The following is a 26361-nucleotide window of genomic DNA, read 5'->3' as shown; positions in this document are numbered from 1 at the left end:
GTTCATAGTCACCGATGTGAATGCTCTTATTTATCTGCAATTATGTTAAGGATAATAGCGTGGCCAAAATGCAGCGACTTCCACGTGCCCGTTTCCCGGAGTCTCAGGGCATACCTTTCAGACTAGAGTTCAACTGAAATATCCAGTAGTTGAATATTCAAGATTACATACAAGGTGGCTTGTGATGTACTTCTTAGTGTTCTGGTAATCAGGATAGACGCTGGTCGATGTACGCTTTCTAAGTGCTTTTATCACACTGCTGTGGTCAAGGACTATACCTAGTTATTTTGCTTCTAATGAAGGAATTATGGTTACTCCACCCAGAGATGACGGAAGTTTGGGGTCTTATATCAGAAATAGTCGGCCAAAATTTCCCGCCTACTAACAAGATTACATCCGTGCGGTGTTCCTCTGTTGACAGATTTTATCACACAACTCTCTCCAATATTTGAATTCTGCTTTCAAGCATTCTTTCAATCCAATCCGTTATGTGAGAGGTGACACCATAATGTTCGAGTTTCAAAAAGGTTTCTTCGATATCGAGGAACGCATGCAATGGGTAATCGGAGGTCTCCATATTCTTCTCGATGTGTCCGACCACCTCATCTTAGGCAGTATCCACAGATTTGCCTTTGATGCTGGCATGTTGGGATTTGTTGATTTTGTTTGAAATTATAGTGTCCTTAATTTCGGGGTCTAGTAACCTTTCTAAAGTCTTGAGTAGAAAGGCTAATCGGTCTATAATCTTTAGGTAGCTAATGGCTCGGCTTCCCAGATTTCGGGATGAAGATCACAGTTACCTCTTACCATAGACTTGGTATGCATGTTGAAAACAGACAAGCCCTAAAAATTCTCTGTAATGTGACCAATACTCGATCATCAGTAACATGGTCGGTATTATTCCATCTGGCCCTGGGGATTTGTAGGATGTTAAGCTAGTTATTGCCCATACCAGCTTTGGGCAGATTATCGTATATTCTATCAGCTTCTCCTCCTCCTCGTTGGTTTGGAGCGTATGTCGACGTGCATGCTGTACTTCGTCATGTTGATCTACACAACCAGGGAAATGGGTCGATGATAAGAGATCAAGAGTCTCTCTGTCGGAGTTTGTCTACGTTCCATCATCGCTATAGATTTTGGATCATTAGATGTTTCGCAGACCTTTTCCTTTATTCCTTCCATTGAATCACTAAATCCAATACATAAGCTAGCATTTTTTATTTCATTTTTGTACCTATTGAATTGTTCTCTATAAACGTCCGTGTTACTAGCATTGTTGTAGAATTTCCAAGCAGCATTTCTCAAGGATGCTAGATCATTTGGCCACATTACCGACTGATTTCCTCCCAGGTCCGGAAGTTGTATAACACCTCAGAGGAGTTCCTGTGGCCTTGTTCACGGCTTTCTTAACATCCTCGACCGTTCATTATCTATTTTAGTTTGAACTTATCCCAGTTTGTTACAGGAACGTTTCTGTATTCCTCTGGAGATGGAAATCAGCAAAAGTATCATCCTATGTTCCGAAAAGGAGCATTTATCACACACCTTCTAGTTCATAACCCCAGAGTTGTCCATGTTTTTGAGGGTTATGTCAATGCTTTTTCCTCTCACTGAACTACATGTAAGGTCAATATTACAACATCATCAATTGTTTTTCTATGCTACAAAAATGAAGTCTATGATCTGACACCGGATCCCATCAACAGTCAATAATTTCAAATGATTATACAAATTTTTAATCAAAAGTCATAATACAAACAAATTTACCTTTGGCGAGCTGACCTTTCTGAGTTCTTAATATAAATGTCATATCCGTCTGTCGATTGTATTGGTATTATTTCGTGGATGTTTTGAATTAAATACCCCATAAGGGGAATTTCGAGCTCCAAGCCTCATTTTCCAATTTGACATCTTGCGTCCTCAATAGTTAGAAAACCTGTTTGAATAAACCTTATATTGCCAACGCCTAATTCCATACATTTTGAAGGCTGCAACCAAACATGTATATTTAGTTTTGTCCTCATTCAGCACCAAACCAATTTTATCCGCTACTTGTTGTTATACATCCTTCCGTCCCTCCTAATTATTTGAAATGCAACACAGCTCTCATTAACCTTCATGCACCCTATTTTATTGAATAGATACAGAAATTTTACACTTTCCAAATTCTTTCCACAGTGAAAATACGTGTCCATAAATATTAAATAATAATTTTAGTTTCTTCATATGAAATTGTTGTACCACATTTAGTACTCATTCACACAGGCCCTTGTAGTACCGACATTTGACCTTTATCTATAAAAAGTTTAAATTTTATAAATATAAATTTACCCTCCTTAATATCTCCCACACAAAATCTCTTCTGACACGCAACTCTCTTAGTTATTCCTTATACTCTCTTAAATATGCATATTTTTATTTATTTATATATATACATTTGTTTTTGTCAACCTACGACAACAACATCTCTGTTTATTATTTTCATTTTCACCAAATGTCAATGAAAAGCTGCATTTCTGTTTTTCTTTCTCATTAGCACGCTTTAAATATAAATTCTCTTTTGTCATTTGCTTCAGTTCTCGTGTGCTCTCATTTAAATGAAGCAGATCATCGTTGGCATATATAGAATTTGATTAGCACTTGTTGTTTCGTTTTGTTTATATAGAGGCCCCCACAATTAAAATAACATCTTTATCGGACAAATTAAAAAATGTATGAAAAATGAGCACAAATTCTGGAGATAAGAATCAGCTGTGCCGGGCCACAGTGCCGCAGATGATCATCAGTTCCCTTTTAACGATAAGACATTCAACGTCGGCTGAGAAAAATTTATCGCAAAATTCTCTATCAAATGTAAGAATTATCCATAGATATATTTTTTTATTTCGAAGGTGTTTGTTTTCTTTTTCATATTTTTATTTAGTTTGTCGTTTTAATATTTCAAATGGAATAAAATTGAGAATTCTGCGACGGCAGATAGCTATATATTTCGTTTCCGCAAAAAAAGGTGAATTGTTTTATTTAACAAAGTAAATTTTATTTTGTTTTGTGGTGCACGTGCTTTTCATTTAATCGGAATTAATAATCAATTTAAAGAATTTATAAAAAAGTGCATTCGAGTTTCATGTGACCGTAAAGAGAGTACTGGAATAAAGTTAATTAAAAGTGAATAAGATGTTCAAATAAATGCAAACCATATGATCAGCTTTGATTGAATAATTCAAAATATTCTATTAAAGTATGACAAATTATAAAGCAAAGAAGTTAAAGCGTAGTGAAGTTCATACGGGCCGATATGTTTATATCCTATAGCATTATTATTTATTTATACAATTAAAATAACATGTAATCCTTCGGGACTTTTATACATGGCCGGTAATAGCATGATATATATGATATGTTAGGTACGAAGACGTCAACATTGCTGGTATTTCTAGCATGTTTGGTATTGCAAATGGAATATATACCCCCAATTTTCGATATTTTGGGGATTTTGGACACGTTTTTCAACTGGATTGGCTAAAGTTTGGTATATTGGGTTCACATTGCATAACATATCTCCATACCAAAAAAGCGTTACTCCCCAATATTCGGTATTTTGCGGATTTCGACACTTTTTTCAGCAAATTGGCTGTAATTTGGTAGTTTCTATTCTCATTCAATCTCACTATCAAACCTGTGAGGAAAGTAGTAATGTCGGGATGGACCGACTATGTTTGGATATATTCTACATATGTATATTGACATTGAAATTGAATTTAAATATGTGATCTTTATCTATAAGTGAACCGACTAACATAAATCCATACATACTACTTTCTGCAACCTTTGCTAAATTTCATTTCATTCGGGTAGATTTAGAAAAATTTATGTAAATCGATTTATAGCACACTTGATAAACGCTATTCGGTATGACACCATCGACACCCTTTTCCCGAAACTTACCACTCATCATTCTAGACTTAATGCATTACGTTATGCTAAATTTCGTGCAAATCGAAATATATATAGGGACTTTGGTGCACTATTTTCCTAAAATCTGACGATAATATATATGGGAGCTATACCTAAATATTAACCGATTTTCACGAAACTTAGCACACATCATCTAAACATAATTCAGTACCCTATGCCAAATTTCGTGCAAATCGAAAGATATATAGGGTCTTTGGTGCACCTTTTACATAAAATCGGACGGAAATATATATGGGAGCTATATCAAAATCTGAACCGATTTTCACGAAACTTAGCACACCTGATTCTAGACATAATTCAGTACCCTGTGCCAAATTTCGTGCAAATTGAAAGATATATAGGGACTTTTGTACCCCATTCACATAAGATCGGAAGAAAATATATATTGGATCTATATCTAAATCTGAACCGATTTTTCCCAATTTCAATTGGGTTCGTCCTTGGGCCAAATGGATGAGCTGTGCAAAATTTCATCCAATTGTGATCATAAATGCGACCCGTACTTTGTTTACTATTTAACATGGACAGACAGACGGACGGACATGCATTAATCGACTTAGAAAGTGACTCAATGCATATTCTCAAAAGGAGCCGTACGTCTATCTCGTTACCTTTTGGTGTTGCAAAAAAATGCACAAAAACATAATACCCTTTCTCATATTCTTGTGAAGGGTATAAAGAATGTAGATATAGCGAAATTTTGCCAAGGCTCGGGATTTGGCTACGCAAACAGTTAAAGTACATTGGTATCAGTGTAGGGTATCATGTGATCTTCCTCATTCGCTTATAATTCTCCGCTCCGGCATCCCGTAATAATGGAAAACTATTGGTCTATTTCCGTCCTACAAGAATCAACTAGATTTTACTATTTTTCCGATGTCATTAAAGAAAATTCGTTATCGTAACAGAAAATAGTAGATTCTTGCCATGTTGTCACCACCATTAAGATGTTGCATAAAATGGCTGCATAAAGTGCTGTGAATCGAAGCTGGGCTGTTAGTGTATATCTTCTCTTTAAGATCGAAGTCGCCGGGTGTTAAATCATAAGAGTTCAGTGGTTAATTGTGATCATCGGTTTGAGATCATCACGGTCCGAACACTTTTTGTGTGATGTTAAAAAAGTGAAAAAATATGAATCATTATTTGTGAAAATTCATTCACCGTAACTATTGATTCCACCCCATTTGTAGGTAAGGTGTGATCCGTCTGGCCTATGAACCCATAAAGGTCACTCGTTCAAAGTGGAGAGTGTTGATGTATGATTATTTTTCCAACAATCTGCATGCATTTCAAAAACCCATCAGCAAAAACCCGACGGTGTTTCTGATTGACTGAATTGTGATCAAGTCTGAACTGAACATTCTTTTGGGTGTTCCAATTCCAGGGAACGGATTTTCATCAACACTTTGGACTACTTTAGAAATGTTCTCAGTTCGTATTGAGCGACGTTTACGGCAAATAAAGAATTTGTCCTCGAAAATAAGATTAACAACGATCTTAAAATGTTTTACTTATGCGAACTGTGGACAGTATCCTTATATGGGAGCTAAACCAAAAATTGGATCTTTACTAACAATTTTAGTCGGGAGGTTAAAACACTGCGTATCAGACCACAATGGTTCAATCAATAGCCTGTCTTCGATGTTGATTTTTCTTTAAAAAAAATATATTTGGGTGTATCAGTCATGTTTGTAGGCAGTACTTCCAAATTTTGTTCATTATTATGTTTTTTTTTTGCCTGTGTAGTACTGCACCTGCTTCTCATAAAAGTAAAAGCGTATTGGCTCAACCCCCCTCGAAGTCGTACTATGATAATGACAATTCAATTAGTATATAAGGTAAATAGATTGAATCAATAACGTGACATTAAATGTGGGAAACATGTTTGCAAATTTAATCGAAGATTGTTGACATTTGATTTACTTTTTAGCACTTATTTGAAATAGGCATGGTGAGCAATATTATTTTTCTTGGAGCACAGGGTATGAATTAATATATAAACAATTAATATCACCCCACATGGAGAATGATAGAGTTTAAATATTTTGAATAATAGAGTCGGTTCAATTAAAAAGAAGGCAAGTCAAAACGCCACCTAAAAAATTATTTTAAAAAATATACACCTTAATCAGACCTCCTAAAAAATTATTTTTAATTATTCTACGCCTTTGTTAGGCTCTCTAAAAATTATTTTAAAAATCTATGCCTTTGCTAGACCCTATAACGATTCAATTCAATTAGAAAGAAGGCAAGTCAAACGCTCCTTAAAAAATATTTTAAAAAATATACACCTTAATCAGACCTCCTAAAAATTATTTAAAAAAAAAAAAATATATTCTACGCCTTTGTTAGGCTCTCTAAAAAATCTACGCCTTTGTTAGACCCTCTAAAAATTATTTTTAAAAAATGTGTGAGGTTCTCTAAACATTAGTTAAAAACATTTGGGTCCTCTAACCGGTATTGCATACGTAGAGGACCTTCTACGGTTTTTCTATACACGACCCCATCCATTTTATATTATGTTTAATAAAACATTCTATAAACCAAAATTTAATTGCATATCAAAAAAGTTATTTCAATTATACAATAACTTCTTCTTTCATGACATGAATAAAAATTTAATCATTATTGCAGAATTTATTCATTATGCCATAGAATTTAATATAACTGCATCACATTGGCCGCCTGCCTAGCTGCCATTTTCAGACAATAGATTTAATTAGTAACTCGTTTTATATTTTTCATAAGCGTATAATCGTTTACACAATGGCAAAAAAAGAACTGAAATGCCCGGAAACCAAAACAAAAAAAATAGAAAAGCAACGCAACAAAAACAGAAACAAAACACAAACTTAATAAGCGAACCAAACCGAACCCCCGTCATCTAACCAAAAGCCAATCTTTTCATATTGTTGGCCAGCCAAAGGCTAAAAGAAACGAAACCAGCTTTCATTAACATCAACACTTCTGCTTGTTCTGCTTCTTCGTCGTCTTCTTATTTTAAACACACATAATCATTGTCAGAGCGTCATCAACAGAGACAGCTTGCAACGGCACTCACACAGTCACCAGTAGATGAGAAATCTGATTGTGTGCCACAGGTCTAAAGGAAAGGAAATCAACAGTCGCATCCAACTTTAACAATGGGCCAATGCAACAAACAATTACCGCCAACATTGAGAGTAGTCAAGCTGTTTCTCACTCTCTTTCACTACCAATCTTCCTCTCTCCATTGTTATCCCAGCCATTATGACTGCTTGGGTTTTAGCCCTTTTGTGTGTGTATTCCCACACAGGATCACAACCTCAATCAACTACCGATGTTGCTCTAATGTCCATCAGTTGTTGGTGTTGTTGCTGCTGCTGTAGCCTCTACTCATTGGCTCCTCGTTACATTTCTTACTTAGATTACTGTTATTTTATGTGAATTGTTAAAATAGTAAAATGTACAATGGGGAGTGGGGAGTGGTGGGGATATAATGGGGGACTCCCTACCATAATAACCATGGCCGGAAGTAGAGAAAGTGTGTTTTGTGTTTCCTTTAGTTTTGTTAAAAAAAGATTCGCATTGAAATATTTTCAAATTGCAGCTTGTTAGATGCCATACAATTCTAAATACTCGTTGTCGATAATGTTACTACAAGGGGGCGACAATAGTATTTGTCATGGCAACACCTAGTGGCCGGACAGTGGGGTGACAGGGGATTGTATTTGAAACTAGAACCTTGATTAGAATATTTTGTAGAACAATTTGGATGGTTTTCCTGATTTAGGTCCTATATGGATTGAAGACCTTCTGAAGGTCTTTCACACATATACGAACTATTACGAACATTACATCATATATAATACACACTACACAGGCCTAATTTAGATATAAGATCTTGTGAATGTCATATCCGACCATCCAAAGACATACGACCTTCATCCGATATTTTGTAGATAGAAGACCTTCAGAGGTCTTCCAGTGGCACATAAATTTCTAGAGGTACTTTTGCAGGCATTGTACGCCCAACAGGTCTTTTATATACAGAAGACCTTTTATATGATTTCTATAGACTAAGACTTTTATCTAGAATATATTCTACGGGTATTTTGCCGAATGAAGGTCTTCCAGAGGTAAAATACGTAAAAAGGAATGATAGAAGATCTTCTGAAGATCATCTAACTTCCATAGCATATTTGTAGGCCGAAGTTCTTCTAAGGTCCTCCAGAGGCAAACAACAGGTATTCTATAGACATGATGATTTCTACAATTCTTCTATAGATAGGAGACTTTCCACGAGTCTTCTATAGACCTTCTGTCAAAACTGGACCTTCCACAGTCAACAGAAGGTTCCATATATAAAATTCCTTCTACAAATCTTCTATAGACAGAATAACTTTAACAGGTCTTTTGAAGACATTAGGCCTGCAGATGCCTTCCGTAGGTGACGGAATTTCAACAAAGCTTGACACACGTAAGGCTATACTAACTTTAGTACATTGTGCTAATCGGCCAAACTATGGGTGCTCAATTTACATAAACAACATACATATATATGGGAGCTATATCTAAATCTGAACCGATTTCCACGAAACTTATAACAGATCATTGTAGACAATTTGATACGCTGTGCACAATTTCATGTAAATGGAATGAAATATTGGCGTTTTGGTGCACCATTTACAAAAAATCGGACAAAAATATATGTGGGAGCCATATGTAAATCTGAACCGATTTTCAGGAAACTTAGCATACCGCATTCCAGACTCAATTCAGTACACCATGCTAAATTTCGTGCAAATCAAAATAAATATAGGGGAGCATCAATAAAAGAAGACCTTCTGCAGATGAAGACCTTTACCAGATAAGGGCTTATCAAAATACAAATGTCTTCTGTAATCTAAATACCTTATAGTACGTTTACATTTAACCGGATTTCGTTAACCCAGTGGGTTTCAATTGTCAATTCCTTTGCATATACGTCAAATAAATCCTCTAATGTACAAGGAGTTTTATATAGGTATTTTATTGGCCAAAGACCTTCTGTCGAAGATATTCTGTGGGACATATTATATACCATTTTTTGATGGAAAAAAATTGTATAGAACGAATATATATTACAGACCTGTAAAAATGTGTTCCTCAGGTCTTATATAGCCAGAAGAGTTTTTTTTGCGGATTTTTCATAGCCAGAGGGCTTTCTGCGGTTCTTCAGGTCTCCATAGTCAGAAAACATTCAAAGGGTCTTCCAGAGAAAAAACATATATTCAAGAGGTATTTTATAGACATCCGGCGAAATATATTCTTCAGATTGAAGGCCTTCAGATTTTTTTTTTTTGATATGGAAGACCTTTACAGCCCTGCAAAAGGAAGACATTCAACAGGTGTTTTGCAGACGTAAGGCCTTTAGAAATCTACCAGAAATCAAAGACGTTCTAGAGATATTTTGTAAACTCAAGACCTAGAGGATTTTAAAGGCCGAAGACTTTTTATAGGTTTTTTTGTAAACGAAGATGTCCTAGGGAAAGATTGTGTGATCCAAAGAAAAATATCTTTTGATCGCAGATTGTAGAAGGTCGCCAATAAACAGAAGATATTTTATAAACCTCCTGTGTAAAAAATACAGAAGACCTTTTATTGTCCGAATATCTTCTACAGATCTTTTTTAGACATATTCTTTAGGCATGAAAGAGATAAACGACCCTGTGCAAGTGTTCCATGGATAAAGACCCTTTCTAAGGGTGTTTTGTGCTTGGAATATCAGAATGGCGGAGTTTTGTACACAGAATGCTTTCTTTGTTGACAGAAGATTTTATAGGGTCTCATTTGAAAAGCCAAAATACCTTATAGGGGTTATATAGATACATACATTTTACAGAAAATCGGTTTCTACATGCCTTCTGCAGTTGGAGTTCCAAATTCTTATTATGTTACGACCGAAGACTTTTACAAGCCTTCTGTAAATAAAAGACCATCAACCGGATTTTGTAGACAGGAGACCTTATACACCGTCTACTGACCGAATATCTTCTACTGATCTTCTGTAAAAATATCTTCATGACTTGTATAAACAGACGACTTTCAATGGGTATTCCATAAACAGGAAGCCTTCTACGGGTACCCTATGTACCTTTCTTTATATACAGACGACTTCTTTGAGCTTAAACGCTTTGAGATACACGCTTCTGATCCTGTAAACAAAATCTGCTGTAGGCCTTCTTACAGTGTTTATATGTATACATATATAGTGTTTATATAGACAGGGGACCTTGAGCAGGTTTCAATTTAACTTTCTTTAGGTCCTTCTTGTATTATTTAAAGTTATATCTCGTCCTATAATATGTCATTTTCACTATAGAAGGTTTTCCATTTCTTATCCGTCCGTTGTGTTTCACTGTCTCACTTTCATACAAAAATATGTCACATCGTTTTCTAACACCCAACACTTCAAGCAAAAATTTTTTTGCAAATTTAAAATAACGACTAGTAGTTGGCAGCAAGCAGTTTAACCCATTTTATTTCACCAACATTGTTTGCAAATTTCCAAACGGAAAAACTTCAACACATCTTCACTGACAAACTATAGAAGCACCATCTACCGTAAACTCGAACCTAATTCCCCTACTAATTCTTATGGTCATCCCCAATACTTTGACACCCTCTGTAGCTTTAATAAAAAAACGAACTCTAACAAAAAAATATTTCCCAACTCAAAATGTCTTTTGTGTGTTCTCCCTCTCTCATTGCAGCTGTTCGTACAAACAGTTATCCTGAAAATCCTTTAGGCAACTGGAGTACACCAACTAATCCTGCCACTGTCCGTGCTGTGGAGGACATAGATTTGAAAATACATTCTAAATTAGAATTGCAAAAATTGCCCCCAGAGATGTTGCAGCAGTCTTCGACCAACAATAAGGAACAAAACGGTTCCACGATAATTCTAACACCAACATCATTAACAACAGGAGGAGCAGCAGGACCACCTACAGCAGCAGGCGGTCAGTGTGGCAGCAATGATGAATACACGGGTCCCAAATGGTAAGTACATACGTACGAGTTGGCTAACTTTTAAAGTCTTTCAAAATAACAAGTGAAAATTGTTTAACGGAGTGATCTTTAAATGCTAATATTATCTGCAATAGAAATCTTTTCGTAGAAATGAAAATAGACAAAATAGAAACACTTGCACTATAACTCTGATCAGCAACATTTTTAGTATGGTATATCTCCCACAAAGAATACGATTAGGTCCAAAATTTACGCACCTTGATATTTGTACTGAACATCGATTAAGTATAAAATTGTGAATATGTTATTTCTTTTACCGTTTATATCGAAATAATTTGGAAAATACATATGCGAATTTTATAACAACAATGCAGAGGTCGATAAGAGAGTCAGAAATAAAGAAACAATGGAATGAAAAGCAAGCCACAATCGAGTGAGTGGAGAGACCGCGATTGTAAACAAGAGAAACAATAAACAAACGGTTGCAAAACTAACAACCACCAAGTGAGGGGAGAGACAGAAGACGTGTCTCTTTGATTGGTTCTTGTCAAAAGAGAGAGATAGATCGCAAATAATGGTAAAATAGAGCGGAGTATGAAAATACTTTTTAATGGATTGTTTACATTTTTTGGGGAAAAAATCTACGTGTATTCTAAGCGAGGTACACGTCCAAAATGAAAAAAAATAAACCATGACTGAAATTATGAAAATATTCGTTAATTTTTTATATGGAAATGCCATGGGCCTAACATAGAAGCTATACTCAAATATTTATTCATTTGCCACTCATTCAGAACTTCATGAAACGATTTGCAGGCCAATTCGAGGTAGATGAACCAACCGAGGTAGCTGTACCTTATAGCTGTATTTTGGAGTCTTCTCGCCATTTACTGTCATACCCATTTTGACAGACTCATTCTCTATTTGTTCAAATGTGGATTTTACCGCTCGCAATGCCTGACCGATAATATCGATGTCATCGGCGTAGGCGAGTAACATATGTTCTATGGTATACAGAGTGCCATTTCCGTTCACCTTAGCATCTCGTATGACCTTTTCCTGCACGATGTTAAAAAGGTCACACGACCGGTATTGAATGCTTCCGAAAGGTCTTTTCCGACTTTAGTCGATGAATAGGTGGAATGTGTTGATGTGTTCTTCGTAGGCCTTTTCCTGGGTTTGACGCAGTATAAAAATCTGGTCTATGTAGGATTTGCCAGGTCAAATAATGCCATATACCGTTGTCTTCTGTCGATCACACAGCACGCTGGATATCACTTTATATGCGATGCGAAGGAGACGTATTCCACTATAGATGGCAAATATCGCCTGCTTTATTATTCTTGAGGCTATTGATTTTCTGGCCTCATCTTGACTAGGTGATATTTATTACATACCATCATCTATTATTGGTTCTGGGGCATCTTCTTCACTGACAGTAGTTTATACCACAAAGTTTTCAAAATGCTCCTCCAAATCCTCAACACGCTATCCGTACATGTCACCAGGTTTCCTCCTTGATCTCAACAGGTGTGGTGTGGCTGCACCAAAGCCTTCGATTTGGTGTTTTCGTTGGATTTCTGGACTTCATTCTGACTTCTGTACATCTCGATGTGCTCACGCAATTCTTTGGCATTGTGCTTCTACATTTTATTATTGAGGCAAAGAGTTCTTTCGTCAAGCAGGTGGATAAGTTGAGCGATGTAGGGCACTGCTATCTGTTGTGTTTGCAGGTTTTCGACGTCGAGTTTCCGCGTTACATTACATCGCACCTTTACTACTACATTGAGACGTGTTCTAACCTTGGCTGCTACATTGTTTTGGTCCGAATCGATATTCGCTCCTTGGATCGATGGATCGTCTGAAATATGCAGGCTGACTTTTCAGGCGGCGGAGCTAAAAACATTTTCCCTTCCTATTTTTGCATTAAAATCTTCTAGCAGAATTTTAATGGCATGGTCAGGGCAGCGATCATATGTTTTAGGCACTCTTAAAATATGCTGTTTATGATTGACGAGGTCTCTTATTCTTTTGTTAGGCATAAGTTAAATCCATGTTTCGTTTCTGTCCCTTTCCATCGCATTTCCTGTCGGCTTTGTACTTCTTGGGTACATTTGCCAAAGCGAAGATTGCCCCTGTTCTGTACAACATGCACACATTCCACGAGCAAATTCGCAGATTGTGATCCTTTATACGTTTGTAGGGATCGTCAACAGTGGGTGGGTTTTTCGTTGCTTTTTCATAGTAGGATGGTTTTTCCGTGTGTGGGCAACTGAACCGACGCATCAACCATTTTTTATAGTTCTAATTCACTATTTCAACGGGTGATGAAAATAGCTTCCCTAGGTGACACCGTGGGGTGGTCAGTGTCCACAATTGAGATGAAACAGGGACCAAGATAAACCTGGGCTTTGTCATGTTAAAGCCAATCAGAGCCGTTGATTGGTATCAAGCATACCATTCGTCACTCCGAATAACATTATAGATTACACATGTGACAAAATCGGAAAAAAAATGTTCCCAAGAGATCGAATTGGATATTGAATAATGAGATTAGGTTGGAGAAAAAGAAATCTATTATTTTGATTTTGTACTGATAGATTTCTCGTAATGTATCGATCAAACAATTTCAGATTTATGTTCGTTGGAAGGGTGACATTTCGCAGTAATTTTTTTGCTGTTTCTGATGTTAAAGATGCACCTCGTACAGGTAGGCCGGTCGAAGTTGATCGGCATTTTAGCTGTCGTAACATCGCCTAAAAGCTAAAAAATCGACCTTAAAACTGTTTCAAATCATTAAACCTGCCAGAATTGACCAACAGGATAGGCATTGTGTTCCACCAGAAAAACGCTAGGCTACACACATTTACAGTGACTCGCCAGAAACTTCGGGAGCTTGGTTGGAAAATTTTAATGCATCTGCCTTACGGTCCGGCCTTGGCACGCGATTATCATATTTTTCTTGCATTGCTAAATTTCTTTAAGGAAAAATTTGTATCTAGGGAGGATTGTGCAAATCTACTACTAGAGTTTTTGGCAAATAGAGAGCAGAACTTCTATGAGTGAGGAATTATGAAGTTACCTTTAATATGGCAAAAAATCATACAATAAAACGGTGCATATTTCGCCCAAATCGGCCCAAATCATATAAAAAATGGATAGTAAATCGTGAATTATTTATTAATTCAAAACATCAAAAATATTTTCCAGATTTGCGATCGTTCGCCACCATCCTCCAAATAATCTAAATTTCTTAACTCTATGTATTGCCCCATACTGTTCCAACATAGCTGCGAGTAACAACAAATGATGTCCTACAAATGTTTCCTCTGGGACATTTTATGCTTTGTTGTTCAATCTTGTTGTAAACTTCATTGTTGTAGCTGGATGAACTTGTTGGTTCTTGCTGGTGCACTGTGGTTTCTTCTATACGGTCACTGTGTCAAGCAGTGAGCAGTTACTGGCTGTCTCGCTTTTGCTCTTTGGATGGTTGGTTGACTGGCTCGGTGAATGGTTGATTGTAATGTGTATTGTGTTAGTCTTACATTTCTTACCACCGAACCGAGCAGAGTCGAGCGACAAACACTCACTCAGTTCCATCCATACTGCATTGTTTGCTGTGGCTTTTAAAGTGTCTCAGACAGTGGTGGCGATGATGGTGTCATGTCGTGCGTTCGTGCCAACCATGTATGTGAGCGGGTGTGTGTGTGTGCGTTGAAGAGAGTGTGCAACACTTGTTTAGCCGTTGATGCAACACAAAAATTATGCAGTATAATTATGAAAAATCCACCTATGCAGATATTCAGTTTGCTGATGCTACTGCTGGGAGGTGAATTGCATAGCTTCCGTGGCCAGAAATTTACGATGACAAAACGTTTGTGGGCTGTTGGATGGTTACACCATGTAAAGTGAACAATGTTTGCTCACATGATTGTCAAACAGCCGGTAACCAAAATAACAACAACAATGACTGTGACAAAAAAGAGTCTTCAAACCGTGATGATGTTTGAGACAATCGCCTGTGGAGTGAAGTAGAATGGGGAGAAGAGGGGGAAAATAAGATGATGCTTTTGCTGCTGGTGATGAAACAAAAAGTGTAGAGCGTTTGTGGCTGGCCTTATATGCTGCTTCTAAAACTGTGCTAAAAAAGAATGAGAAAATGAAAAACAATTAAGGCAAATGTTCATTCTTTTTTAACTGTGTGAAAATCTGTGTGGGTGAGTGTGTGTGTGAGCATTACAAAATTCCAGGATATGCAGAACAACAACACCAGCATTGTTTCCTATTTCTGTTGTCTCTCGTTGTTTTTGTTTTTGCTTTGCATGCCCGGTTTTGTCTCTGGCGGCTTATCCTTTTCACTTTTAGTTTTGATGTCAAGGGAAGATATGTCTTTTCATTAGTGGAATGCTTTTCAGTTTGGGCGTAAAGTTTTTCCATTGTAATGCTGAGTTGTGTGTTGTTGTAGTTGTTGTTGCTGCCGTCGTCTGCTGAAGACACCCGGCTTTATTAAAGTCCTGTACTTATTATGGCTTAATTGCTGTTAAGGTATGTTGGCAGGCAGGCTGCAGACATACAAACTGTTTGCTAAATTGAAATTAACAACCCGAAAAAGAGACAACAACAACAGAAACTACAACATGCATCAGGTAAAGTGACAACAGCTGCATATTAATGCTTGCATGTGAATCTTTGAGATTTTCACAAAAAATGTAATTTCTTCTTTGAACATATTTCTCAGAAATTTAACTTCATTTCAAAACCAAAATGGTAATTTCTTCTTTGAACATATTTCTCAGAAATGTATCTTCATTTCAAAACCAAAATGGTTAACACCTTTTGGTGTAAATTTTCCTTCGGCAGTTATATAGAATTAAAATTGCATTGTTTAGAATTCTGTGGAAAGGTTGATAAAGTTCTAAAATTTTGAAAGAATTTTATACCAAGTCAAATTTACACTTATTCAATAATCATCTGCCTGAAAACATTTCAAAAATGTACATTTCTACCCAGCAGGGGTATCTTCCATTGACATTTTTGGTTAATGGTTTCTACTGACTATCAAATGTACTCGTTGGAAGTCAAAAACATAGAAAAATTACACACCAGAGTACAACCATGTGCGATTTTGGACATACAGACATTCAGTTAGTTTCTATCTATATTGTATGGATTTAAAAAAAGGGACAGGCGTAAGTTAATCAGATGATTTCGCCCTGTATTATAGCTGCTATGAAACGAGACATGAATTTGGCTGCGGATTTATGGTCAACTGGAGAATTATAGACATCGTCTTATGATTCACTCCAGTAGATGAGCGAATTGATATAATCCGCATGAAAGCGAAGTTCTTCTACATCAGTCTTATTTGCGCCCATGCTCCGACCGAAGACAAATATGAGCAGACCAAAGACATATTTTACGAGCGCCTAGAAACAGCATATGATCGCTGCCCTGGCCATTTTGCTAGAAGATTTTAATGCAAAAATTCGGAAGGGAAAATATTTGTGGTCACACCGTCGAAAAATTCAGCCTCCATGAAGAAACATCCGACAACGGCATGAGGTTAATTGACTTCACGACAGCAAAAAACATGGTAGTTAGCAGCACCAGATTCAAGCATCTCGATATACCTAATGCCACCTGGATTTCTCCCGATCGAACAACGAGAAATGAAATCGATCATGTTGTGACAGACGAAAGGCATTCATCCAGTGTTTTAGAATTTCGATCGATACGAGGAGCGAAAAGCGATTCGAGTCTTTACATTGTGGCAATCAAGGTTCGCACCCTTCTTAATGTAGTAACAAAGGTGCGATCTAATGTAACACGGAAACTCGACGTCGAAAAGCTGCAAACACAACAGATAACATAAGCCTACTTCGCTCAACTTACCCACTTGCTTGACGATAGCACTCCTTGTCCCGCTAATAATATAGAGGCACAATGGCAAAGAATTGCCCCCTCCCTATAAACTACACCAAAAGCAACACTTGGGTACCAAAAACCAACGTCAAGAAACCCTGGTACGATTAGGAGTGTCGTAATGCTACTGATGTGAAAAATGTAGAGTATAGGGCAACCCTGCAAACAGCAGCAACACGTAATGCGATGCAGAATTATCGGGGAAAATGAGAAAGGAGAAACGTATTTTCCACAAAAAAGAAGAAAGGAGAAGAAAAACATGAGCGTGAGCAAATCGAGATGTACAGGAGTTACAATGAAGTCCGGAAATTGTACTAACGAGTATAACACCAACCCGAATGCTCTGGTGCAGGCACATCCTACTGTAGAGATGGAAACCTGGTGACAGATACAGACAGCATGTTGATGATCTGGCAGGAGCATGTTGAAAAGCTTCTGGTATCAAATAGAAGCGGTGAAGTAGATAACTCCGAACCAATAAGAGATGACGGTATAGAGTGTATACCAGAATAACAATCAATCGACTGAAGCAGTTGCCGATTGATTACCAGCCGAACTATTCAAGACTGGTGATCAGATGCTGGTAAGGAGTATACACCAGCTGATTAGTACAATTTGGCTAGATGAGTGCATGCCCAATTACTGGAACCTCAGCATCCAGTGTCCCGTACACAAAAAAGGAGACAAGACGATATGTGCTCTTTCCCATCGCATATACAGTGCTGTGTGAACGACTAAAGCGAATTAGTGGACCATACCAATGCGGCTTCAGACTTGGCAAATCCACCATTGACCAGATTTTAACACTGCCCCAAATCCTGGAAAAGACCCACGAAAAACGCATCGGCACATTCCAAAAAATGCAATTTGAAGCCATTCCTGATTCGACGTAGGCACCAGATTTTTGGGCTATGGACGAACCCTATTTGTGCAAATCGATCAATATGTATATATTGCTTCCAAATATTTGTTGTTTCATTTAGACACAATTTTTCACAGCGTTTCAAATTGAGCCTAGAATGATATGTATCGAGTTTTGTTGAAATGGGTTGGGTTTTTGATATAATTCCCATACATATTGATACCCTTCACCACACTGTGATACAGGGTATTATGTCTTTGTGCATATGTTTGTAACAGGCAAAAGGAATCGAGATAGACCCATGGTTCCTTTTGAGAATATGCATAGAATTACATTCTGAGTCGATTTATGCATGTTCGTCTGTCCGTCCGTACGTCTGTCCGTCCATGTATCGGAATTGGATGAAGTTTGGCACTGCCCGTTGGTTTAGCCCAAGGACGAACCCTATTGAAATTGGAGATACGCGGTTCAGATTTAGATATAGATCCCATATATATTTTCGTCCAATTTTAGGTAAATGGTGCACCAAAGTCCCTGAAAATCATTAGATTTGCACGAATTTTGGCATAGTGTACTAAATTAAGTCGACAATGATGTGTGGTAAATTTCGAGAAAATCGGTTCAGATTCAGATATAGCTCCCATATATAGTTTCACCCGATTTTAGGTAAATGGTGCACCAAAATACCTGAAAATCATTAGATTTGCACGAATTTTCGCATAGCGTACTGAATTAAGTCTAGAATGATGTGTGCTATGTTTTGTCAAAATCGGTACAAATTTAGTTATAGCTCCTATATAGTTTCACCCGATTTTAAGTAACTAGTGCACCAAAGTCCTGAAAATCACTAGATTTGTACGAATTTTGGCATAGCGTACAGAATTAAGTCGACAATGATGTGTGTTAAATTTCAGGAAAATATGTTCAGGTTTAAATGTAGCTCCCATATATAGTTTCGCCCGATTTTAGGTAAATGGTGCACCAAAGTCCCTGAAAATCATTCGATTTGCACGAATTTCGGCCTAGCGTACTCAATTAATTCTAGAATAATCTGTGCAAAGTTTCGTGATAATCGGTTCAGAATTAGATAAACCTCCCATATATATTTTCGTCCCATTTTATGTAAATGCTGCACCAAAGTCCCCTATATCTTTCGATTTTGATATAGCATACTGAATTACGTCTAGATTGATGTGTGCAAAGTTTCGTGAAAATCGGATCAGATTTACAAACACCTCATATATATATTTTTGTCCGATTTTACGTAAATGGTGCACTAGACCCCTAGCTAGGCCGATTAACACAACGTACTGAAGTTAATATAAATTAATCTCGGGAAAATTTCCTTGAAAATGGTTCAGATATAGAAAGGAAGCTATGCTCCATATACAATTTCGACTGTTTGATTGATATTAAATTATAAACAGTGCAGCATGCCGAATAGCGTGTGTAAAGTTTGCTTAAAATCGATTTAAAAAATTTAGCATAGGTTGCAGAATGACATGTGTACGGATTGATGTTAGTCCGTTTAGATATAGATAAATATCATCTATTTATGTTCGTTCAATTTCATGTCAATATTCCTTCCTTACAAAAAATCAAAATGTTGTTAATCTGTTGATGGGACGTAGCCTTTCGTTTATTTAAATTTTAAAATGTTTTAGAAATAATTTGAAAAATTAATTTTCGACATTCATCAAAAGTGCAAAGAAACTATAGGCATTATTAATGACCTGAAATACAAATAAAATGAGCTCATTAAGTTCTAAAGTTCTAAAAAGTTCTTAAGTTCTAAACAAAAACCCTGTATAATTAAATAATTTTCAATTTAAATACTAGAGGTATATCGTCAAATCTAATTTAAACTCACCTTTGTAAATATTGGCAATCCAACTTCAAAATAACCACCTATTGTCACCTTATCCGGTCGCTTGAGAAACTCTCGAAATAATATTATCAATTTACGATTTGCCACCGAATATTCCAACCAATCGGTACCATAAACGTCCAACATAATTTCACTAGAATTAATGGAAATTTCATTGCCAAAATAACAGGGTAAATAGATTTCCAAAATCATGACCGCCAAAAATTGTAACATCGAAAAGAATTGGCCAAAGTTACTAAAAATGTCCAACTGCAAAATAGAAAAAATATCAATATTTCTTCCATTCAATATAGAAAAAAATGGTATACCTTTACAATGCGATAACAGCAAAAACACAAAATTAATGCACTCAATATAATTTGAGAGAGAACATATTTGGAACTTAAAATCGCACACTCGCGGGTCATGCTGAAAAAAATTAAAAACAAATTTATTCGTCTAAAATTGCAATTTACTACCAAATCTTCTTCTTACTCACCCCCTAATACTTTTATGCATTAGAATAAGTTTCTTAAATTTCCGATCGAAATCTTCACCTTTGATAGCCTTCAGCTTTTGTAAACGAAAACTTAAAATCTTATACAGCAACGATACATGAAACATCATATAACAGCCAATCATATCCATACAAACATTCGAACTGGCCGTACACACCATCGAGGCAAAATCATAAAAATATGCCAACCAATAATTACGACGATTACGCTGCCATTCAAATGGCACCCAATAGGCAAAAGCCATTTGTGGTTCCCGCAAATATAAAACTCCCAAAAATGCAGAGATCACCGTAAATACACTACCACCCGAATACATATAAATAAGAAAGCGAAATCTTTTCTGAGCCGTTTTCCAAAATGCCACTTCCTCTGTGGTGTGTAGAGCAAAGCGCCTATCATTCTGGAGGGTGTACAAAAACGTCGATGCTTTCGTCGAATATTGCCAAATATTGAAGATTTTTACAATTAAAGCTGCCTCGGTTAATGACATATACAGAACATCACCCATTTCATCCAAATCATTTGCCCGCAATGCTTCAATCCACATCAGCGTTATGAATGTGAATGTAAACGGCACATGGAACACCACACGCTGAACGTATTGCAGCCAACGCATGCAGTCGGTTCGGGTTTCCTTAGTCATTTCCGTTTGCCATTTCCATAAACCCAAAATTTTCATTACTTTCAAAATACCACGAACTGCATATGTGCGGTCATAATCATAGTCTTCATAGTGCTGTCTTATTGCCGTCATTCTGCAAAACACTCAATGATTGGCGGATTTTGCTGGTATAGAATTGAAGCGTAACAGATTTTTGTTTTTTTGGTTTGACCGAAATTTTTATTTTGCACTTTGATAAATATTTGTAGGTGGTTTTTATATATACTTTGGAAAATGTTTTATACAGTGTGCGAAATTAAAATTAGTATACGATTTTAATAACAAAATATGTGTGTGTTTTTTTATTTAAGAAACTTAACTCCTTCAGAGTTGTAATGTTAATGTTGCTCCTTTGTAAACGAGTTGAGGGTTTTTATAATTTTTGTATAAAAAATTTTGTGTGGGGGAAATATTTGGGTAATATAAATTAATTTTGTATAAACAAACATGTTTGTGGAGTAAATCATGAAATTATGAGGTAATTGGACTTATTATGTTCATAATTGTTACGATAATTATACCCTGTAATGAAATGTGTTAAATATGTTTGTGTACTATTGTACTGACCTTATAACCATTAACTCTTTAAAACGTTGGTTCGTTAGTATGGTATTTGTATTCTAGGCATGTCCGCTAGACTATCTTCTATATATTTTACTTTTAAAAAATTTTTGTCAAATTTCATTCAAGGTTGAATAAAATATAACATTTCACATTATTATCTAATACAGGGTTGCCCATATTCGACGGACCCATGTTTTTTTTTAAATCAAAGACAAAAACAACCAGTGAGCGGAGCAGTATAGTCGGACGGGGCCGACCATACGATACCCTACACAACTACCACGGAACTCAAATTTTCTTCGGATGTTTATTCCGAGCCTGGGCAATATTTCGCGATATTTTCACCCTCCTGCCCGATTAGAGGTAAACAGCACCACTTCTGATGTTCGGCTTTCATTTGTGATCTATAGATCGACTCGAAAATAATAAAAAAATTAAGTTTTCGGTCCACTTCATTCCAAAATTATTATCTGATCATCAACGAAAATTATAGGCGTTGTCCTTGACCATAACTGGAACCTCATGGAACATTTCAAAGCGATTAGCGCTATAGTTCCGCTCTCTAGTGTGATAATGGCTATTAAATAATATAGGAATATGGAGATACCTGTAAATATTTAGGTGTAACTCCCACATCCGAGCACATACGACGATATAATTGGTATTAATTTAAAGGTCAACCACTCCTCTTGGATACATTGTCAACTTCTTGGGTCTATGTCCTTCAGGAGTAAATATATACGCCATAGAATACAAATTTTGTCATTTTTCACACAAAAGTCAGGGTCCATTTGACCCGCTAAATATTGACCGATCTTTATCAAAACAGGCATGCTTATTCTTTGGCCCGATCCCCTTCTCCATGCAAAATTTCACGATGTTCGGGCCGCTATTGCGGCCTCTGGAGCGACCAGAAAAACAGACAGAAATTTAGTATTTGGTCCATTTCATCCCCTAAATATTAAACGATCTTTCCCAAAAACAATAGGGGTCTTCATTGGCCAGAACCCATCCTACATGCAAAATGTCGTGAAGATTGGTCCATAACTGTGGCCTGTATCGTGTTTATAAATTATAATGGACAGACGGACGGACGGACACACATGTCTAGATCGACTCAGCTAGTCGAGATATGACGATCGGTATACTTAAAGGTGGGTCTAGGACCAATATTTCGCGGCGTTACAAACTTTTGGGCTGCACAAAGCTATAATAGCCGGACAACATAGTTGTGTAGGGTATAAAATCTAGCATAAAGTCACAAAAATACTGAATAATGGGAAGTTTTAAGTCTATAGGGTATAACCCAAACCATAAATCAATATTGATAATTGTTTTTAGTCTGATGAGAATTCAAAACATCAAGTTGAATGCAATTCTTTGGAAAAACGCGGCTAGTGTCACCAAAATACCGAATAATGGGGGCTACACCGAAACATGGACCAATATTGATACTTTTTGGTAAGAAGATTTTCCAATGAGAATCCAAAATAACAATTCGGCTGTAAAACGTGTTTTAACTCTTCCAAATACCGATATGGGGTGCGGGACCACATTCATATCATATCATATGCAGCCTGTGTATGTCCACGCATGTATAGCATTAAAAGTTACTATGAGTCTATATAGTTTCTTTGGCATGTTACATACCTTTGTACAAAGTATAAATATAATATATACATATAGGCAAATCTTTTACACAGCCTTTATAATGTATGTCTGTGTGTTTGATGGTTACGGGTTTTATGTAAAACATATTCTTTTGGATTTTATCTTCTTTGTTATGTCTGTTTTCTTTTTATACAGTATTTACTTTTAAATGTTATTGTATTGTTTCATTAGAGCAACTATGTACCAATTTAAACACATTCGGTTTATTGATCAACTTAGTTGTTAAATTTTTTCACATATCAACACTTTTTTGTTATATTGTATTTGGCGTTTTTATCAAAATAATTTGGAAAATGCATATGCGAATTGTATAACACCAATGCAGAGATCGGTTGCAGTGCCTGAAATAAGAAACAATGAAGTACAAAACTAGCCACAATCGAGTGAGTGAGGATAGACTGTGAGGAGAGACTGCGGCTCATTTTAATATCAATGAAATATTTATATGTTTTGGAAAAAATAGTGGCATTCTCATGATTATGAGAATCTTTACTTGTATAATAAGCGAGGTACATGTACAAAATGAAAAAAAAAACTGAATGAAATTATTATTGTAGTATTCATTTAATATATTTTTCTGTCTAATTTGAACACCTCATTTTAGAATTAAATATGTTAACAACCCAGAATGCCATCTTAACCCTCCACTTGTCATTGTCATTGGTAGATCATTGACCCGAAATCTTAACTAATTTTCGCCAAAATCAATAGATCTTTGGTCCAAGTATCATATCGTTTCGAAAATTCTGTGTGATATATCATTGTTATTTGAACTATAGATGTTGGCCATTTAGTCCATATTAAAATTATGGCTGCTGTTATGCATTGATTGACTCTATCGAATAATGTAATACACATTTGACATGATTATACTTTCAAAGTTTTAAATGCGTGATTTGGATAACCACTCATTTAAATAGCATTAAAAATTCATTGATATTGATTTTAGCACAAAATAATTAGTCAGCGCTCATGATGATAATTGATTAGGTTTCGAATTTGAATTTAATTGGGTAAATATGTAACAAACAAAATCAACATATTTATATTCACAGTAGATAGGCTTCATAAAACAAGTTATATGGATGTCCAAAAACTATTAGATTAATAAAAGTATATTTTTAGTAGAAATATTTAGAAACAAAATTTTAAGTTTTATCATTTCGAGGATTTTCGATTTGCACGGAATCACTGCAGATTTTACGATAATCTGCTCTGGTTGTGAGCATCTGGAACAGATATGAATCTTCGTAGATGGAGTTTAACATTTCCTGTGCAATGTCAATGAGGAAAATGAGTAATTTTAGATCTCGAAAATTCTAAATTCGTAATATTTTTTTTAATAATTGTTACTGATTATCAGTTGGTCAGTCCTATGATATTTTTACCAAATGGCTGTAGTTCCGCAATTCGGCAGTCAACAAAAACCCATCACTTCGGTAGGAAAATATAATATGGATCGGAGATGAAAACTTCAGTAAAATCTGGTTACAAAATACTGCTAAATTATTGTAATTAAAAATGAGCAGAACCTTTAAGTGATGAACATGCCAAAACATGGAATTGTATTGAAATTTTACTTGGAAGAAGCTTTTTATTCACCAGAACCAACATTGCCCAATTGCAGTCTGAATTTTGTCTGAATATTCTTCTCGGATCGCAAACATGAAATAGTGGTTTATGTTGTAATGGTATTATAGTTTTGTGTGGCCCCAAGAGTTTGTAACGCCGCGAGTCGATCTAGACATGTGTGTCCATTGGTCCATTAAAATTTATAAACACGATACATGCCAGGTTATGTACCAATCTTCGCAAATTTTTGCATTCGGTTAGGACCAAAAATATCACTATTTTTAATAATTATCCGTTTATGTTTGGGGTGAAGTGGACCAAAAACTTTATTATACCCTATGTTGTCAGGGTATTATAGCTTTGTGTAGCCTCAAGAGTTTTTAACGCCGTGAAATATTGGTCCTAGACTCACCTTTAAGTATACCGATCGCCATATCTCGACTAGCTGAGTAGATTTAGACATGTGTGTCCGTCCGTCTGTCCATTATAATTTGTAAATACGATACAGGCTACATTTATGAACCAATCTTCGCGAAACTTTTATGTAGAATAGGTTCTGGACAATGAAGACTCTTAATGTTTTTGGTAAAGATCGGTTAATATTTAAAGGATGAAATGGACCAAATACTTAATTTTTGTCGTTTTTTTCCGGTCGCTCCAGAGACCGCAATAATGGGCCAAATTACATGGAAAAGTGAATAAGCATGCATGTTTTGATAAAGATCGGTCAATATTAAGAGGGCCAAATGGACCCTGACTTTTGTGTGACAAATTACTCGGATGTGGGAGTTGCACTTAAATATTTACTGGTCCTTACGTACTCTGATATTATTTAGTATCCCATTACCACACTAGAGGGGGAAATATCGCTGATCGCTTTGAATTTTTCCATGAGGATTCAAGTATTGTCAAGGATGACTCTTATAATTTTCGGTGGTGATCAGATAATAATAAGGTGGACCGTAAACTATTTTTTTGTGTTTTTTCGTGTAGATCTATAGGCCACAATTGAAAGCCGAACATCACAACACAACCCACGGTGAAGGAAATCTGGGCATATAATTAGAAGGGCTGTACTGAATATTGGGAATATTCGGAAAATGTGTCAGTGTAAGGAAGAGGTGCTGTTGATCTGTAATTGGTCAAGAAAGTGCAAATATTACAAAATATTGCCAGGCTCGAAATAAAAATAAGTAATAAATTTCCGTGGTATCGGTCGACTATACTGCTCCGCTCACTGTTTTTTCGTGTGTTTTCAAGTCGTTACCCAGGCCGAACATCTCAACACTTCACATGTGGATTTAAATCTGGCCAAGTAATTAGAATTACTATTGTGATTTGACAATATTCAGCTGGTCCAATCAACAAAGACCTTTCTGTGTAAAATTACAAAATTTGCATTTTATGGCGTAAATGTTCACCACGGGAAAAAATATTCCAAAAATATCCCAAGGTAAGAAAGAATAGATATCACAAAATATTGCACAGGCTCGTAATATGCATCCATGGAAAGTAAAACTCCAGTAGTAACTGTGTAGGGAATCATATTGCTTGCCCCGTTCGTCTATACTGCGTCGTTTACAGGTTATTTGTTAGGTCTCCTACGAATAATTCGAGATGTTGCAAAGGGAATGCTAACGCGAATATGCCATTCACCTTATGGTGGAGGCTGGAATAAAACTGGATATCGTAATTAAATCAATCGGTCCTCTCCCCCACGTAATGGTAAAAATTGTGCAAAAAAATATTTTATAAT

General features: G+C 36.2%; 1 protein-coding gene across 1 annotated transcript in view; it reads left to right on the top strand.

Moving 5' to 3' along the window:
• LOC133326060 (sodium/hydrogen exchanger 9B2-like) overlaps positions 1-26361 on the top strand; it is a 130414-nt gene that overhangs the window by 67052 nt on the left and 37001 nt on the right. The window contains exon 2 of the mRNA XM_061534736.1: positions 10710-10998. Coding sequence (XP_061390720.1) covers positions 10710-10998 — 289 coding nt within the window. The remainder of the gene's footprint in view (positions 1-10709; positions 10999-26361) is intronic.

Source organism: Musca vetustissima, unplaced genomic scaffold, assembly GCF_032173495.1.
Source record: "Musca vetustissima isolate MV318-11 ecotype Yass unplaced genomic scaffold, APGP_CSIRO_Mvet_v1 utg10524, whole genome shotgun sequence".
In the NCBI taxonomy this organism is placed as follows: Eukaryota; Metazoa; Arthropoda; class Insecta; order Diptera; family Muscidae; genus Musca; species Musca vetustissima.
This window is presented reverse-complemented; position numbering and strand designations above follow the sequence as displayed.